Raw genomic sequence first — 18,428 nt, 5'->3', positions numbered from 1 at the left:
CCTCCAAATAAACAAATGATGTGGAAGACATCAGTTAATGTACTGTATATATTTAAATGGCTACATATTTTAGAGTATTCAGCAGAAATGTCCAGTAGGAAGCACCTGGAATACTCATTAAAATATGAACAGCTACAGCAGGTTCAATTGATGTGTATGGTTTAGTTTTCCAGAGATGTTCTGCACATGTCTCCTGGAACTCCAAAGATCTCCTGCCATATTCTCCCTCAGAGCCCTGTCTTTTGACTTTCAAGCGACACACATGTTCTGCCTGGCTTCTGAGGATGGGGCATGGATTATTAGTTCTGATAGGTTGAGTGGCTGAGGGAAGGACTACAAAAACACAGCTTCTGATAAACTCTCCTTAAGAGCTTGAATTCCTCTCACATGCACTACTGCCACCATCATCCTCTGGTGACAGGGAAACACTTGGGATTCTTTAAGGGACCCATTAATGGCATTCGTTGTTAACCAAAATGAGAGACAGTTTCCTCTACCTCTCCCACATCTGTCCAGAGACTGAGTATTCAGCTTCTTCGAGCAATTCCAGCCCAGAGAATGAGGATGCTACCTCATCCACCCCACCCATCTAGCTGATGGCTAAGCAAGCTGCTTCCTCGTCCCAGCCTACTTGTCTAGAGTCTGTGAGCACAGCCCCCTCCCACTGAGAATCTGAGCAAACTGCCTGCTCCTCCTCTTCCCTCTTTCCCTTGCTGAAGGCTAGGCACATTGCCTCCACAGTAATGAAACCTCCTCTGCTGGGTTAGCCTTATATAGGGAGAGAAAAGAAAAGTGACGTACTGAACTGGCTGATATTTTACTTATAAATAGCTTTAAAGCCAATTGCATGCACACATGAGATTACTCACAAATGAGTAGTTAGGAGCCTACCCATATTCCTGGGTGTATGAAACTTCAACCTTCCAGGTATATTTTGAACAATATATATTTCAATGATCTAGATGCCAGAGAGGGAGAGGAATTATTTAAAGTTATAGGTAAGTAGGGATATGAGAATGAAATTAAAAGGGCAAAATGTAGGCTGAATCTGAGGGCACCTTCTTGCAGTGAAATCTTTTGGGCTGTGGAATAGTCTGTCAAGGGAAGTAGAGGAAGTTCATTGACTGAGATGTTTAAAACTAGACTGGACTAAACACTAGAAGGTACCACTGGCTACACAGCTGAACTGGGAGGGAGGTGGGATAAATCCCTCCCACTCCGTGTCACATTAATATCAATGGTTTATTTACCCAATTTGCAATAACTGTGCATGCAACTGTAGGCAGATGTGCAATTTTTTTGGCATACAGATATCTGCCTCCTTTAAAGAACTGTTCCTTAAACTTGTATCTCAAAATATGAATTCACCTTTTTGAGTCATGTTTGAAAGAAACTTAGTACAGTAATTCATTTGATCCAGATATCTGAATGAAGAGAAAAGTCTTCAGTCTTTCCTCTCTCCCAATATTTTTCTCCTTTGTTGTACTTGACTGAGTTTCACTGAGTAAACTTTTTCACAGTATTCTCTCCTCAGTAAGGTGAGAAACTCCATGCATTGATGATTCTATGTGCACTCTATAAGGTGTATTACACACATAGGACATACTAATTTAGCTCATTGGAACCTGTTTTTCTTCTTGACAGTGAAAAACATTTTTTTTAGGAGGATGCATCATTTTAGTCGTTAAACACAGGTATTCATAAAATGCACATATGCCAAACAAAAGTTGGGTCTTTTCCAGTTTCTTTGTTTGGTTTTGAGGGGGTTGTTGAGGTGTGGTTTTTTGGGTTTTTTTTTTTGTTTCTTTTTTTTTTGAGGGGAGAGGTCTGCTTTGGATGGCTTCAACATTTTAGGACTTAATCTAAAATCTTGAAGCCATTGGACAAACAAACAGCAATCAAAAACATCTAAACCTACAGTAGGTGTGGAGATACGGATCTCTTAGCAGTTTATAAACCAGGATTTTAAAAGAAACCAACCATGTCCCATGCTTTTGGTCAGCAAAGAACCTTCTTTTCAGTCAGAGCTGGAAAGTGATGCTTTGCGTAGCTGCAGTTCATTTTCTGCTTGTTGTTTGCTGCAGGTACTCAGCGTGCTAATGCCAGAGCTCCAGCTCCTTATAAAAGAGATTTTGAAGCCAAACTGAGGAACTTCTACAGGAAGCTGGAGACTAAAGGATATGGACAAGGGCCTGGGAAATTAAAGTATGTAGAAGCACCTTATCAAATAGGGTTTATCTCACAGGCAGAACTTCTTTCCTTGCAAGTGTAAGAACCTCTTTCCTCTGGGAATCCCACTGGTAACATGATGCATTCTTGCACTTATTGAATTCAATGTGAAGTGTGTTATAAGGCACTAAAAGCCATCTCACTCACAGCAGAGAACACATTTGAAGCATCTCTTCCCGATGTTACCTCCTGCTGTAGTTTCTTCACATGCACATTAATACTATTGCAGTGGCAGAAAGTCCTCTGAAGAGCAGCACTCAAAGAAACAGGGAGCAGTTGGGCCACTTCCATTACAACAGTCACTGTGGGGCAAGTTGAAGTAACTCTATTTTCATTTGTCTTGCCCAGCAACAAAAATAAATATACTTTCATATGATTCATCTTTGTGTAGATACAGAATCTTTACTGATCAGAATTTGTATAATTAAATATTATTAAATTCCAAAGAATTTGAAACTTGAACGTAGTTTTTGGTAAAGTTAAGCACTCCATATGTGGGAGTGCCGAAATGAAGGCTTCATGCCACCTTAACTCTGCCTCCTTGTGAATTTTCATTAGTATAGAATAATTAATCACATGCTTACATACGTGTCATCGGGCAGCCCCTTCCAGGAGCAGCCTCCTGCAGCAGGACACAGTACGACAGGAATGTCTGCCTCAGTTTCCCCTCTCAGCTGACCCAATAACTTCAGGCTGTCTTGTCTCAATACTGTTCCTCCTTGGGGCTGGTTTATTACAACAGCGTAAGGCCAAATAATCCATAACAAAAGTCCCAGACATGGAGTCCATTTCTCCCCCCAGTGCAAGCAGTTATTAAAATTCAAGACATTTCATCTCTGTTTCCCCCATGCCACACACTGGTGCTTTTGATGGTAGCAGGGCTCTCAGTCCTCTCCTGTCCTTCTACCAGGACAGCCACCCCAGCCCTTCCAACCTGAGTGCAACCCTGCTCTTCCCAGTGTGAACCCCCACAGCCTCTCTCCTGGGAACATCCTGGCTTCCCTCACTCCCACTGGCCCTCTCACAGCTCTTCTGGGTCCAGCTCTCCAGCAGTGAGAATATCCGTGGGTAAGCTCCTCCACAGCTCCTTGGCCTTCAGTCCTTTCCGGCCATTCTTCTGGCTGTCCGATTGAGAGACAGTAGGCAATTCCTGCTGCTGCTCCTGCTCGTGCTCCTCCTGCTTTCAACCCTCTCCAGCCCTGGCTGTCTGGCCTGGGGTCGCCAGCCAGCAAGCCCCTCTCGGCCTTTTCCTGGGAACCACCCTCTGCTTCCTTCTGGGACTCCTCTAGTTCCTGGGTCTCTGGTAGCTCTCATCTTCCTGTCCTGACTGAAGCAATTTACTCTAACTCACTGGGATTTCCCCTCCCTGGGTCTTTCCCTAGTCCTTTATAGCTCCAAGCTGCTGCCCTGCCCTCTTAATTGGGCACCTGCTTTGGCATATGTGAGATTGGACCTACCACGTCACAGCCAATTGGACCTACCATCCACTGTGTGATAGAACTATTATGTTAAGAGATCATCATCACATGACACTTGCCTGATATAAAAAAAAAATCTGTGCCCTACACCAACTGTGATCCTCAAACTCCCATAAGTTAACCAAATAAAAACCTACTTTTCATGGAAAAGATAAATTTTCTCCCAAAGAACCATCTCCCTGCCTCATACCAGTTTTCTAGCTCCAACCACTCTGGGACTAGAGCTATTTTTAAAAAAAAAATTCACTGCATTTAGAAAGGGCAAGGTGTATTTTTCTTTGCCACTTAACCATTTTTGCTCAAAAAAGAACTAGATAAGTTCATGGAGGATAGGTCCATCAATGGCTATTAGCCAGGATGGGCAGGGATAGCATCCCTACCCTCTGCTTGCCGGAAGCTGGGAATGGGCGACAGGGGATGGATCACTTGATGACGACCTGTTCTGTTCATTCCCTCTGGAGCACCTGGCACTGGCCACTGTCGGAAGACAGGACACTGGGCTACGTGGACCTTTGGTCTGATCCAGTATGGCCCTTCTTATGTAAATTTTCCAAAAATATTCACCTTTGGGCAGAGTCCAAACTCTGATAATTTCAGGTGAACATTTCTTAAAATTGTCAACAGCTGAAAAGGGATTTGAATGGAAATGCTTACCTGTGATGTAATTGATTAAAAAATAGAAAAAAGTAAGCTGTAAAAAAAAGAAAAGAGAGAGCTGCAGTGACCAGTTTGGCAAATACCTTGTGCAAGGGGGTGGCTATTGCCAGCTATAAGATCTATGATATATAAATGCTCCTGTTACCTTGTTTTTCTGGGTTTGTGAACTACAGGTATATTTCTGGTAGGATTTACCATCATACCAGAGGTTTTAAGGGAGAGAAACAAAATTATAGTTTATTTTGATACAAATAGGTAACTTTTTAAATTAAAAGTTGTTTCTAAGGTGTTTGAATGTTTACAAATAATATACTACTGCAGCCATTTTGCTATGACAGGCAAGAATAATTCGTAACACAATTTCAGGTGGTTATATTTCCTCCTGTTGTTCTCCCTCTTCTCCCTAAGGGAATCCAGTGCTGCATAAACATATTTTGGCCATGAACATAAATGTTCAGTTCTGTGCAGGATTATTTTGGCCATTATTCCAGACCCTTGATTTTTCCCCCTTCTACAAATTTTCCAGTAACTAGGGCATTACATTTTTTTTCATTTAGTACCAAATTCTGCTCTGAGGACTATTTGCCACTCCAATTGGCATTGCTTGCTGTCCTTCTGTACCTGTTCTGTGCATAAATACAGGATATTAAACTCCAGGGCTGTCAATCCAACACCTTTAACCAAATTTACCTTGCCTTGGACTATATTGCTTTAGTTGAAGAGCCAGATTCTCATTTACCTTAAGGCCACTTTACAGAGCCCCGGCACAGTAAACAGCCTTTCGAGTGGGTTTAAATGCCCACTTCAAAACCCCTTCATGCTGCCAGAATGGTGCAAAGCAGACTGTGTAAATGAGAACCGGACTTGAAAAATTTAAAATACTATTTCTTTATGTGGACATTTTATTAATTTTATTGAATAAAGAATATCCAAGAAGCACATACGCTAACCGATATTAGCTGCTAAATCTGAATCAAATGGTTGTATAAAGAGGAGATTAAATATTGTTTGTATCCATTATCTTGAACAGTTACCAGCCAGTGTAACTATGTGTTTTCATCTGCAGTTCACCTTTGTGAATTACCGTGTTTAAAATTATCTTGCTGTGCAGATTAATCATCAGGAGAGACCACTTGCTGGAAGATGCCTTCAATCAGATTATGGGTTACTCAAGAAAAGACCTGCAGAGAAATAAACTCTATGTCACGTTTGTTGGGGAGGAAGGGTGAGTAGTGGAAGTGGGCATGAACACATTAATCAACTATGTTTGCAGCTGTCCTTGGCTATTTCACCATACTGTTGCGGTCTAGAGGGGAAAGAGGAAGGATTGTCGTCAGGAAATGCCACAAACATAAGCCTAGAACCTACAGCTGTTCACATTTCACAAAGCCAAATAATTCATTTTGATGCTCTTGGTAATGCATCTTGCTTTAAAAAAAAAAAAAGAGCATGTATCTATGTGTATATGGAATTTCTGCTGTAACCAATATATACTTCAGTGTGTCATTAAGTCAGCAAAAAAACCCAAACCTAGTTGTCATTTTGTTTCTATTTCTTTCATCTCTGCCAGTGTTTTCCTCATGCCTGCTACAAGATAGGAGGTATTTTGATTGGTGGGAGTTAGACAGGGTGGACGAAAGGGCCAGTCCTTCCAATTGCCGTGCACCCTCAACTCCCATTCAGATCAATGGGAATTAAGAGCCCTGGACACCTTTCAGAATCACGTCCTTTGTCACAAATAAAACTTTCAGAGGCAACTGGTTGGTTGCTATTTGTTAAATAAACAAGTGTTTCTAATATTCCACAGCCATGCAGCAAATGCTTAGCCTGCAGCTGACTGAAGGCTGATGTGTTGTAGCATTTGTATGATTTGCATTATGAGGCCAGGTTAGGAATTTGGTCAGAGCTCCTTTATCCAAATGCAACTTTGAACAATGTATTGCTTTTCTTCCCTGCCCCCCCACACCTTTCCCCCATGAGTTCTTAAAGCCTTTTACAATGTATTATTTCATTAGACCCAAAGAGACAAATCTTACTTCATCCTTTGCCACTGCACAGGGACTCCTGGCAGTGTAATCCAACACAGTTCAACTGCGGAGGGGAATGCATATCCAATGCCCAGCACCAAGCCCTGCACTGCAGTGGCTCCTGGCATGACGGTACTCAGAAGGTAGGTGGGGGTGGCAGCACGGCAGGAGGTAGGTTGTGGGAGAGCATATCCAGAGAATCTGCTACTTTGAGGATCCTCTGTTTATCCTTCATGTTGTAGTAGTGATGTGTAAGGGGCATAGAGAGCTGCTTCAGCTAATAAACTGAAGTGGGTGCCACAGCCACGCTACTACCTGTTCTCTGCCTTGCTGAGCTGCTAGGATGGGTGCTGGCATGAGGATTTGCCACAAAGGTCTGATTTTTCAAGTGGCAAAACATGCAGATTAACTTGCATTTTCACACCTGATTTGCACACACAATTATTGGCAACATGCTTGAAAATGAATAGTTGTTCACGTCTGACCTTTTATGAACGTGATTAAAACTGTAATGATTGTAAACATACTGAATTTTATTCACATGTGTTTCAGAGATTTTGCACTGTCTTTAAGGGAGCTGTTGCAAAATAGGTCTTGAACCAGTCCTTATAATACTATTGGTTGTTAGTACCATGTGGTTTGGCATTAAGTTTCTAGAATGCTTTTCACAGCTCTGGTGTAGTAAAAGCAGTTTGTACAAGATTAGATAAATACTCCTTTTAAAGGTTCTAAACTCTGTAGTGTGTTTAAAGTTCATCCTCAACGGCCAAGTTTTAATATGACCTAGTTAAAGTTTTTAAGTAAAATGTGGTGGTCTCACCCTAACTGCAAGTGTGGGCTTGTTCACATACATAATATCACCATACTGACTGGCACCATTCAGATTGATGGGTACTCTTGGTCCAAGAAAAACCCAGAACTGGAATGGCAGGAATGCAACAGTACAGGATTAAGGTGTTTTGATTGAACTTATTTCAGCCTTTGTTTTTACTACTAGCAGCTTCACCCAAATTTAAAATATATATAAAATGATTGCAAGCCATACATGAGAGAATGGGAGAAGGGGAGGGGAAGAGCTGAAAAAATACAATAAGAAAATAAAACTAAAGTCAGGTAGATTGTGTTCTTCCAGATCAGATCATGTCAGGTTTTTGCTTTTCTAAACACAAAATGACAAGATGAAGAGTGGCCTGGATGAGGAACACGTTACACACACTGTTCCTTTCTCCCCTGATAGCCACTTCTGTACAAGATGCCTTTCTTTGAGGAAAAGAATGAGTTATTTTATGAGTAACATCAAATCAAAATGACATTAAGTGTCTTGCTAGCAAAATGACTAATCTCAGCTTTATACAATCATTTGATCCAGTTTTGAATGGTGAGAGGATGTGTGCAAACAAATCTTTCAGCATAGATGATGCAAGGATGTGAACCATGCAGAACTGCTCATTTAGTTAGATGTAGGATGACTATCTGTGGGGGAAGGGAAAGAAATAGGAGAAATTTTGAAAGAAGCATGTCCTACTCTCCCCCACCCCCTTTTTTTTAATGCAGGCTAAACTATTGTTTGATAATTGGGCAGGAACTTGGTTTTATGTTTCTGTTCCTCGTCCATTTGTAATGCTGTAAATATAAGTCATAAAGAAATAGGTAATGAAATCCCCACTGAATGTATATGAGAACATTTTGATTAACTCTACACTTGTTTGCTTTAGCACATGGGGTAATTTAAACCCCACTGTTGCGATTCAGACAATTTTATCATGAGTCTCACAATATTTTGTGTTTTTTCTTATAAAGCCCCAGTTCCTGGAATCATGAGATTATATGAGAGAATCCACTGTACTTTTTTTTTTAAATAAGTTCTAGTCCTCATGGTTTCAGAAAAGAATCAAAATCTCAAAGCAAATAAAATGAACCCCAAATGTATTAGTTTTTCTACATTTCATGATTTTCCAGCCAAACATTTGGCTTTTGGGACCAGATACTTTTTTTAAAATATTTGGCATTGGTAAAAAAGGGATAGTTTAAAAGGGATAGTTTTAGGGCCTGGATTTGCTGTCAATAGCAAAATCAACAGTATCATCCATCTACCTTAGATGTCTTCAGATATGACTTATTATTACTCTGTCATTTTTTATTTAATGGTTGATTATATACATGTGAAAGCCCATGTCTTGGGCCATCTCAGATGACAAAAGAATTAATATACTGATGTTTCTGATGCCTTGAATCCTGTAGTGATATCCTCATGCCCTGCTCCAGCCCCGTAAGTCAGGTAAAATGGCTGGAGTGGTATAAGTGGGCCATAAAAGCCCCAGTGGCAGCAGCAGGTGGATTCCCTTGGTCTTGGTGCAGACACTGTGGAGGCTGACTCCCAAAGATCCCCTTGTAAGTCCTGGTGCAGGGGGTGTGCCCGAGCCAGGCTGCAGCAAACATCACTGTGAAGGCTCTGGGAAGCATTGTGGTTCATAGGTTGGCCCAGGGAGGCTGCCATAATTCAGAAGGGCCCCTGGGACTGTCTAAATTCCAGTCTCTCTCCAGCCCTCAGGACAGCCCAGGACTGGGAGGGTCCACAGATGGCTTAAAGTTAACTTAACATTCCTAGCTCCTGTTAGAAGCACAGCTCAGAATCTCACCCATGATTTAAGTCCAAAGAACTGTTTAGTCTAAAGAGATCATATAAAGTAAAATAATGTGTCATGTTTTCTTACTCTATGGCTATTCTTTGCATTTATACTGTAAATGCTTATTTAGCACTGATGAAGGTGACTTTGAAAAATAACAAGCATCTAACTGTATCAAAAGGTCCTGCTGCTACAGTCTGTTCTGCATGTCAAACAGCTGCCTTGCATGAGAGGGTGGTAGTTTAAAATGCCTAACACTCCTCCCCAGGAGAATTGAAACATGCTGCCAACCACAGTACTTCTGCGTTTGAATACTCAAATGCCTCCGGTTGCAGCTGTTGTGTGGCTGAGTGCCTATTGTATGGAGTTTTTTCATTCTTGTGCCAAGTCTTTAGTTGTGGGACAAACCTGACTGACAGAGCAGGACTGTAATGAATGATCCATCTGATGTGAGTTATATTAACTGTATGTATAAAAGCAGCTGGATGGAATAGCTGGAATTAGATAAAACACAAAAGTCATGTTTTATCCTGGGATTTCATGGCTACTATGGCTGCCATGGGATTATCTCAGAAGTTTAGAGGCTCAACTCCTATAGTTGACCATATTCTTGATCGGGTGTTTGGGCTGGGATTGGAGATTGAGCAACTGGAATTTTGCCCATCACATGGAACTATCCTTTCCTTCTGCAACTTGAGGGTGGACACACCTCTCCTGTCCAGGTGAGAGACCAGCTTTGATACTCCAGTCTGAGATGTTAATGGAACCTAAATGCTTCCAGATCACTGAAGGAGAATAGTTTTTCTTCAGATAGAGCATTCTTAGCTTCATTCTCAACTTGACAGTGATCCCTAGACTGTCTCTTCCCAACTTCATTCCCACAGGTCACATGCTGGGTTTATAGATGGCAGGCAACAACTGAAGTTGCAGAGATGACTGGCAGAGTGCTAATGGCAGAAGTCTTTTACTGAAGCTGATCGATTTGTGCAATAGATTTTTTGCATTCTTGTGACATGGATGAGTAGGAGGCAAAGGAGAGTCTCCTCCACTAAAGCATCGGCATCATCTTGATCAGTAGTTTTTTTGTGGGTGCTGAACAACACAGATAGTCTGAGCTGTCATTGCTTGCTAATTGTATTGTGTTCCTCCCATTGTGAGGAAAAATTACATTATTTGATGGACAAAATTGCCCAGGTTCATACTGAACTGGTTGCATCTGTGAGGCTGGGGCTGTATGTTGAAGGGGACTAAGGCTTCTCTGCTTGGGTTTCAGTCAGCATCACTCACTAAGGTAATGGAGGGAACTTTATGTCACAAATATCCTGGGACCCACACAGCTACAATAACACTGCAAACAACTCTTGTTGTTTTCCTCCTTGTTTGGTGAAGGCCAGTGGGGAAGAGCTGGGCCAATTGCTGGTGGAGTTTGAGAGTTTCAATTAGGGAGGGTGGGTTGCTTGCCTACCTTAAAGCATTTGTACATCCATTGCTCAAGAAACCGTCAATGCTAACTCTTGTTCTTTATCTCATCTTCCATTTCTGGGTAAGATTACTGAAAAGGCTATGGCAAGAAAACTCTCATGGTATCTAGATCCCTCCAATTTCCTTGACAATCTGGTTGCAGGCTTGGGCATGGCATGGAGACTGCTTTGATGGATGAAATGTCCTAGTGATGGATTGGGTGCCCAGGTTGATATTAGGTCTGTCAGCTGCCTTTGGTAACTCTTGATGGTAAAGTAGTGTAGAAATTCATGGAACCCTAGCAGAAACAGACACTAAGGAATAGCTGTCCATTACTTTCTGTTAAATCCCAGAGTGTTTTGCACCATTAGTGCGTGAGAGGGAGCTCTCCTGTGGCAGGGTTCTATCTGGCCACATCTCTTATTTAATGAGTATCTGAGGCTATTGGGAGGGTTAGTGTTTAAAAAAAAAAAGAAAGAAAGAAAGAAACAAAAACCTTGGTTACATTGTCTTCAATGTGCTTGTGACACCCTGCTCTGTATCTCTGTAGATACTTACATGGACCCCAGCATCATAGTATCTTTGGTGAGGTAAAACTTTGAAGAATTTATCTTCATAAACTCTTCTGTGAGGTGAAAAGTATTCATTTCCACATTTTACAAATGGGGAACCGGGGCTAAATGTCTTGCCCACGTCACATAGGAAATCTATGTCACAGCCAGGAACTGAACCTCGATCACCTACGTGTCAGAACAAGGCCATCTTTTTTCCTTAGCTGAAGCAAATGGGTGGTGGAGATTGGGGCATGGATAAGAGCTACTTGGCTGAGGCTCAATGCAGAAAAGACTCAGAAGATATTAATAGGTGGGAGAAGGCAAACCTGATATGGTGGAGATTACATCTGCTCCTCTGACTGAGAGCGTGGCCTGCCTTTTCTCACTGAGGTGGTTAGATGTTTAATAACCAGATATCAGCCAGCAGTCAAGGTGGTTGTGACCTTTTCTTTCTTACATGGACCTCTCAATATCATCACCTTTACCTTTGTCATCTTGAGTTTAAACTACTGCAGTGCATTATGCACACTGCAAAGTGGAGTTATACCTTAAATTCATTCAGAAACCGAGCTGGCGCAGAACATGGGAGCCTGCTCACGAAGCAGGGTTTTGCACTGTGAACATATTATACGAGTGCTCAGGGATGTGGACAAATTGGAGAGAGTCCAGTGGAGGGCAACAAAAATGATTAGGGGATTGGAGCACATGACTTATGAGGAGAGGCTGAGGGAACTGGGCTTGTTTAGTCTGCAGAAGAGAAGGGTGAGGGGGGATTTGATAGCAGCCTTCAACTACCTGAAGCGGGGGTTCCAAAGAGGATGGAGCTCGGCTGTTCTCAGTGGTGGCAGATGACAGAACAAGGAGTAATGGTCTCAAGTTGCAGTGGGGGAGGTCTAGGTTGGATATTAGGAAACACTATTTCACTAGGAGTGTGGTAAAGCACTTGAATGGGTTCCCTAGGGAGGTGGTGGAATCTCCATCCTTAGAGGTTTTTAAAGCCCGGGTTGACAACACCCTGGCTGGGATGATTTGGTTGGTATTGGTCCTGCTTTGAGCAGGGGGTTGGACTAGATGACCTCCTGAAGTCTCTTCCAACCCTAATCTCCTATGATTTGCGTGAGCTGCTCTTTGTTTTTCCAGGTAAGATACTAAGATGTTTATTTTCACATGTAAGTGCCTGAATGGCCAGTTTAGAGAACTGCCTGTTTCAGAGAATTTTTCTCCTTGTGCCATGCATTTGCAGTGAGCAGTGACACTCCTTCAATTTGAATGAGAAGGAGCTGCTGGCAGGGCATTCTGAAGAGCCTCTCATCTTTGGAATCCAGGCCCCACCTTGGTCTAAAATAAAACAAATTGTTTGAGCTTCTGAGCACATTAAAAAACTGATCTGTTTGCTCAGGCTTTTGCACAAGGGAATAGAATGGCCAGCATTTTTGGAAAAGGGTGGAATATTATATATTTTAATATAAACTCTTTTTGTATTGTATATTATTTGTATATTTGAAAAAGGACATAGATGCCCAGATCCAAGGATATGTACATTTTTATATTTTAGGTATTTGAAATCAAAATAAAAGAGGAAAAAAACCCACACATATATAGTGCAAAGCATGTCTCATTCTATACATTTGATGTTGTATATTAACTGTGCATTGGATAATTATCATAAGAGGTACAGATTGTCCTTTCAAAGTTTAGTCTCTTGCCTTTTTATATGTACGTTATCCTGGCACTACTTAGACTAAAGAAGGTCAGTGTCTGAAATCCTTGGGCTATAGTGGTGCTTTATTTCCTCTCCTTTAGGGCTATAATAATGTCTGTTCCCAGTGGGAAACTCCCCAGTTTTCCATTCTGCACTGCTACAGAGGTATTAGTCTTGCACTTGATTCACTTCAATTGTGACCCTGGGAGGAGTGGCAAGACAATAATTTGTCTCAATTCTATTTCAGCAAGGAGGCTGTCTGTCCTACCAATTTGAGGGCAATTACATGTCACCTGGAGAATGCATTTCCTTCAGGTTCTACTAATTCAAGATTATAGTTTCTAATAAATAAAGAATCTAAATAACTCCCAGCTTTTTAAATAAAAAACAAACTACTTTGATAGGGTGAAGGTCCTGAAAGGAGAGAGGTAGTCCAAGAAAGATAAAGCATTAAAGTAATTTGAGATTTTCTTTGTAAAGGAGAATATAACTCTTTGAATTTCCATATTGCTTCCAATCTGCAAGGATACAATGATTGGTTTTTCATTTCTGGCCTTGATTTGTCAGATGCATATATGTGTAGGTTTAATGATGGCTCTTTTATTGTGTGCTGTATATAGGAAGGGATTTCTGCTTTCCCTTTAGCTTCTCCAGAATGACTCGAGTTGACACCAGTGATCAAAGTTATTCTCAAGAGACCGATATAGACTAAGCAAGGGTCTTCACTGAAGGTTGTGTGTCACTTAGGCCCCAATCCTGCAAGCTACTCCACTTCAGTTATGGCTCCATGCGGGCATAGGAGTCCACCCACATGACGCATCTCACGGGATCAAGGATTTAAACACCACAGTGATAGGTGCCTTAGAAAAACCTTATGCAATGGTTAAAAGAACGTAAATTTATAGAGAATAAGTCCATCAGTGGCTATTAGCCAAGATGCTCAGGGATACAACTCCATGCTCTGAGCCTCTGCATCACTCAATAATTACCTGTTCCGTTCATTCCCTCTGAAGTATCTGGTATTTGCCACCGTCAGAAGACAGGATAGTGGGCTAGATCAGTGGGTCTCAAAGCCAGTCCGCCACTTGTTCAGGGAAAGCCCCTGGCGGGCAGGACCGGTTTGTTTACCTGCTGCATCCGCAGGTTCGGCAGATCCCACTGGCCATGGTTCATCGCTCCAGGCCAATGGGGGTTGCGGGAAGGGTGGCCAGCACATTCCTGGGCCTGCGCCGCTTCCCGCAGCCCCCATTTGGCCTGGAGCGGTGAACCACGGCCAGTGGGATCGGCCGAACCTGTGGACACGGCAGGTAAACAAACAGGTCTGGCCCACCAGGGGCTTTCCCTGAACAAGCGGCGGACTGACTTTGAGAACCACTGGGCTAGAGACCTGACCAAATATGACCATTCTTATGTTCTTATGATAAGCCTTGTTGTATCAAATAAACCTTCTGTAATTAATTAACTTGAATTTTTTTAAAGGTTGGATTACAGTGGACCTTCAAGAGAGTTTTTTTTCCTGGTGTCCAGAGAGCTTTTCAATCCATATTATGGTTTATTTGAATATTCAGCCAATGATACCTACACAGTACAAATAAGTCCCATGTCTGCTTTTGTAGACAATCACCATGAATGGTAAGAATTAATTTTTAATCTTATTTTTTCTATTGTTTCTACTTGTGGAGAACCAGCTCATATTTGTTCAAACACAGAGTTTGATCTTTTTAACCAGCAGTAAAATAATTGCATTTCTTTAGACTTTCCTCATTATTATTTTTTGTAGTTGGTGGTAACAGATATTCTTTTTTCTCACAATGTCAGCAAAGATGAGATTTGGAACATATGTATTGTGGGTTTGGCTCACTATATGAAACTCCACACTTCTTGTACAAGAGCAAACATTTGCTTCACCAAAGCACTGTCAGTCCTTTGTGCATGAAAAGCAGATTATATTAAACACTGGCTTGTAGTCAACTCAGTGTATGAGAGATTTCAATCAGCTTTTATTGCATGTTGTTTGTTTGAGATTTTTCCATGAATATAGATTGTTCCAAGTAAGGCAGTCCACATCTGGAGTAGGAAAATCTATTGAGATATCTCTTCTTGTTCTTTGCTATTTAATCAAGGTCCATATATCTGATAGTAGCCTTTAAAATCTGTAAAAAGGATGTACTATGAGGAATCTGAAAAACAGAGGAAAAAAACCTGAAATGATGTGCAGTATATATCTATCTATAAAATGTATCATATATATATATAAAATTGCAATTTCATGATTAAGGGCCAAATTCTAAACTGGTATAAATCAGTACATTTCCAGTGAAATCAGTGGAGCTATGCCATTTACACTAGCTGAGAATCTGGGTCTAAGGTATTTAAATTACAGTAATGGGTGACAGCTGCAAGTCTGTGTAGGACAGAGGCAAATTAGGGTCTCAAATGATGTAGAATCATTGCAATGAAGTATAGTTGAGAGTTACGCCATTTAGTGCTGGCTGCACTGCTCATCAGTTGAAGCAATGCACTTGTTGGACTCTGGATAGAAGTTCAGCAACAACAAACTGTATATGCTGCATCTGAAAAAGCATGACAGTCTGACAGAACAAGGTGCAGGGCTGTGCGTGGCCATCTTCTCCCCATCCCAAGCTGTGTGGAGCTAGAGATCTAGCCAGAGAGTGAGTGGGGCATGACCCATTTGTTTCTGGAGAGACTAGTGCTAGCATCAGCATCAGAGAGAGTGCAAGGAATGGACCTGTGCAGAGAGAGAGGAAGCTTTGTGTGTCTCTTCCCCATCTTGCAAACCCTGCATAGGGCCAGGCATAACAAAGCCTTAATTTTTCCCAAGTAAAGTAGTTCTGAGTATATATCTTACCAGGAAGTCTAGAAACTTGATTTTCTTTCAGAGAGCGCATTAGGCTTGAATCTGCTTTCAGATATATGGAGGGCATGCCTAGTTTCTTTAATGAGTTTTTTCACAATGTTCTGCAACATGCACCATCATTTCTGACAGCAGAATTGTGCCCTTGGAGTCTAACAGAGTCTATGTGAAGGCCCTAGTGTTGCAAACAAAGTTGCCACGTTCCTAATTTCTAATCTTCCAGCAGCAATGAGTTTACAAGGGGATTTAAATCATGTTGGTATTTTTTGGGGGAAATGGAATGGTAAGGGTGATAGTTTCCAGCCACTCCCCCAGAAAAGGTTACATGGAGCCCAACATCCATCAGTCATGAAAAAGAGCATGGAGCCACCCACTCGCTAGAAAAGGATGCCTAGAATAATCTGTTAGTCAGTCTCTCAGTGCTCAGAAAGGGAGAATGAGGAGATGGAGGGGCAGAAAACAACTGTCATGTTGGAAGCCAGGGTTTGAAAAAAGGACCTAGTTTAGTAGGGTTAGAATGAGTTCAGTTTAGATTTCAGTAGCTGAAAAGTGGCAACTTCAGCTTTGAAACCCCAGGTACTTTCCACGCCTTGCAGATTTTTTTTTCCCGCTACATTCTACCGAGAACTAAAAAGAAACAGGCTACCACAACACAGTTATAGTTATCTGATTTAAATATACTATTAAACTTGGTACACAGACAAATGATAGGGCAGCACACAAACCACAAAGTCTGAGTGTACTGGTTATAACTCATTTCCTTTGTCGTTCAGGTTCAGGTTCAGTGGTCGAATCCTTGGTCTTGCTCTGATACATCAGTATTTGTTAGATGCCTTCTTTACACGGCCCTTTTATAAAGCCCTCCTCAGAATGTGAGTAGAAATGTTCTGATTTTCTTTTTCTCATGGAAAATGCAGTTTTTGACCAGCGATAAATGTTAGGTTCTTTACTCCAAGAAGATAGGTCAATATAATTCGGTCATTTAGTTTTAATCCAAGGTTTACTTTAAAGTATAGTTGCCTAAATTAAGTCCCATTTATGGTACTAGCCAGTTACTTGATGACTTAGATGATGTTGTTGCTGATAATATCAAAACCTTGTGATTCCTGTCAACCAATTACATCACCTGTTCCTTCTATAAAATCATACTCTTCAAATCCTGCAGTGAAACATCAGATATTAATAGAGTGCTTGTTCATTTGTCTTTAATGACTCATAGGACAGGATGTGAATCAAACCTTATTTAGACTTTTTAAGATCGGCGTTTTCAAAAGTAGTCTCTGATTTTTGGTTGCTTCAATTTGAGGTGCCTAATTTGAGATATCCTGGGTCTGATTTTCAGAAGTACTGCATCTTGCAGCTCAGCTGAAGACCACAAGAACTGCAGTTGCTCAGTACCTCTGAAAATCAGATCTAATGTTTAGGGATCCAAAAAAGGAAGCCCAAAATCAGAAGCCACATCTGAGAATTTTGGAAGATGATTTATTTTTATCTGTAAAGCACTGTTCACATTTATGGTGCTGTGCAAATAATACAAGCTTATTTTTACAACAACCAAAACTGTATTAGGTGCTTTACAGAATTTTTTTTAAAAAGGCATGGTCCCAATCCCAAGGACCTTACAGTCCAAGGTTAGAGGTGATGTGGCGGGGGAGACGAATAAAACAGTAGGGGGGATGGGTGGTGAAAGAGAAGGACTCCAGCAGTAATATCATGTGATTACTTAGTTTAGTTATCTATTGGTCATAGTGGCTTGCTAGAAGTTTTTTAAATAGCTGTGGGCCAGATTCTGCCACCTTCACAAACAGTGGGCCTGATTCATGATCCCCTTATGGCCTTGCCAGCGGAAAGACACTACAAAGTAGCTTTATGGATACCCCTGCTCATGCACTCCCTCCTGGGTCTGCAGCTCCACAGAAGGTGTCTGAACCAGCTCTGCACATATCTTTGCAGGAGACACTGACTAAATTTGTTAGTTCTAAGGTGCCACAAATACTCCTGTTCTTTTTAAGTATTACAAGAATTAATAGCATTTTTTGTAATCCATGGTCAAAATAAGGGTATTAGTAATTGAAATATGGTGCAAGTGGCCAGAATTCGAAATAAAGTGAAATTTACAAGCAAAAGGTCTTTAAAATGGAAATTCAGGGTTTTGTAGTTTAACAACAAAGAGATGAGAGTTACGCAAGTAGTTGCTATTATCATTGCTAGGCAAATACAGAGATTCAGAATAGTTTCTACTAACTTGACTTCAGAACGTCAGCACAAAGGAATCCAGTAACCACTGTTCTTTGTTCTGTTGATTTCTCTGAGCTCCCTTTATTCTCAGTTTGTTTTGTAGGGCTGTCCTGTCTCAGCTCTGTTAATGAGCACGCACTACGGCTGTCAGCTATATTTGTATATTTTCTTCTTGTTTATGTTAGACTCTGTGACCTGAGTGACTTGGAATACCTTGATGAGGAGTTCCACCAGAGTTTGCAGTGGATGAAAGACAACGATATACATGATATCCTAGATCTCACATTCACTGTAAATGAAGAAGTTTTTGGGCAGGTGTGCAAGATTGCTACTTTTCTTTCCTTTCCTCTTTATATTCTGTTAGGTAACTGTTTCTTTGGACTGAAAAATGATGTCATTCCCAGCTGATTTGAGTTCATTAATAAAAATCTTGGTTGATATGAACAATCGAAAAACCTATAGAGAGATTATCATTCGTTACCTACCAGTGCAATACCTAAAGAATGCAGAAGTTGGTTTGCATCTCTTATTTTGAAGCTGCTTGTTCTTACTTTGTACTTGACATGATCTGGTGAAAACA

General features: G+C 41.2%; 1 protein-coding gene across 4 annotated transcripts in view; it reads left to right on the top strand.

The window, feature by feature from the left end:
* HECW2 (HECT, C2 and WW domain containing E3 ubiquitin protein ligase 2) overlaps positions 1-18,428 on the top strand; it is a 256,577-nt gene that overhangs the window by 226,907 nt on the left and 11,242 nt on the right. For all 4 annotated transcript variants that reach the window (XR_014713565.1, XM_084643180.1, XM_084643182.1 and 1 more), the window contains 5 exons: positions 2,085-2,205; positions 5,476-5,589; positions 14,215-14,367; positions 16,384-16,482; positions 18,034-18,163. Coding sequence is in view for 3 of the 4 variants with exons in the window: in XM_084643180.1 (XP_084499306.1) it covers positions 2,085-2,205; positions 5,476-5,589; positions 14,215-14,367; positions 16,384-16,482; positions 18,034-18,163 (617 nt within the window). In the remaining variant the exon portion in view is untranslated. The remainder of the gene's footprint in view (positions 1-2,084; positions 2,206-5,475; positions 5,590-14,214; positions 14,368-16,383; positions 16,483-18,033; positions 18,164-18,428) is intronic.

This window comes from Lepidochelys olivacea (assembly GCF_965140295.1).
Source record: "Lepidochelys olivacea isolate rLepOli2 genome assembly, chromosome: 11".
NCBI lineage: Eukaryota > Metazoa > Chordata > Testudines > Cheloniidae > Lepidochelys > Lepidochelys olivacea.
This window is presented reverse-complemented; position numbering and strand designations above follow the sequence as displayed.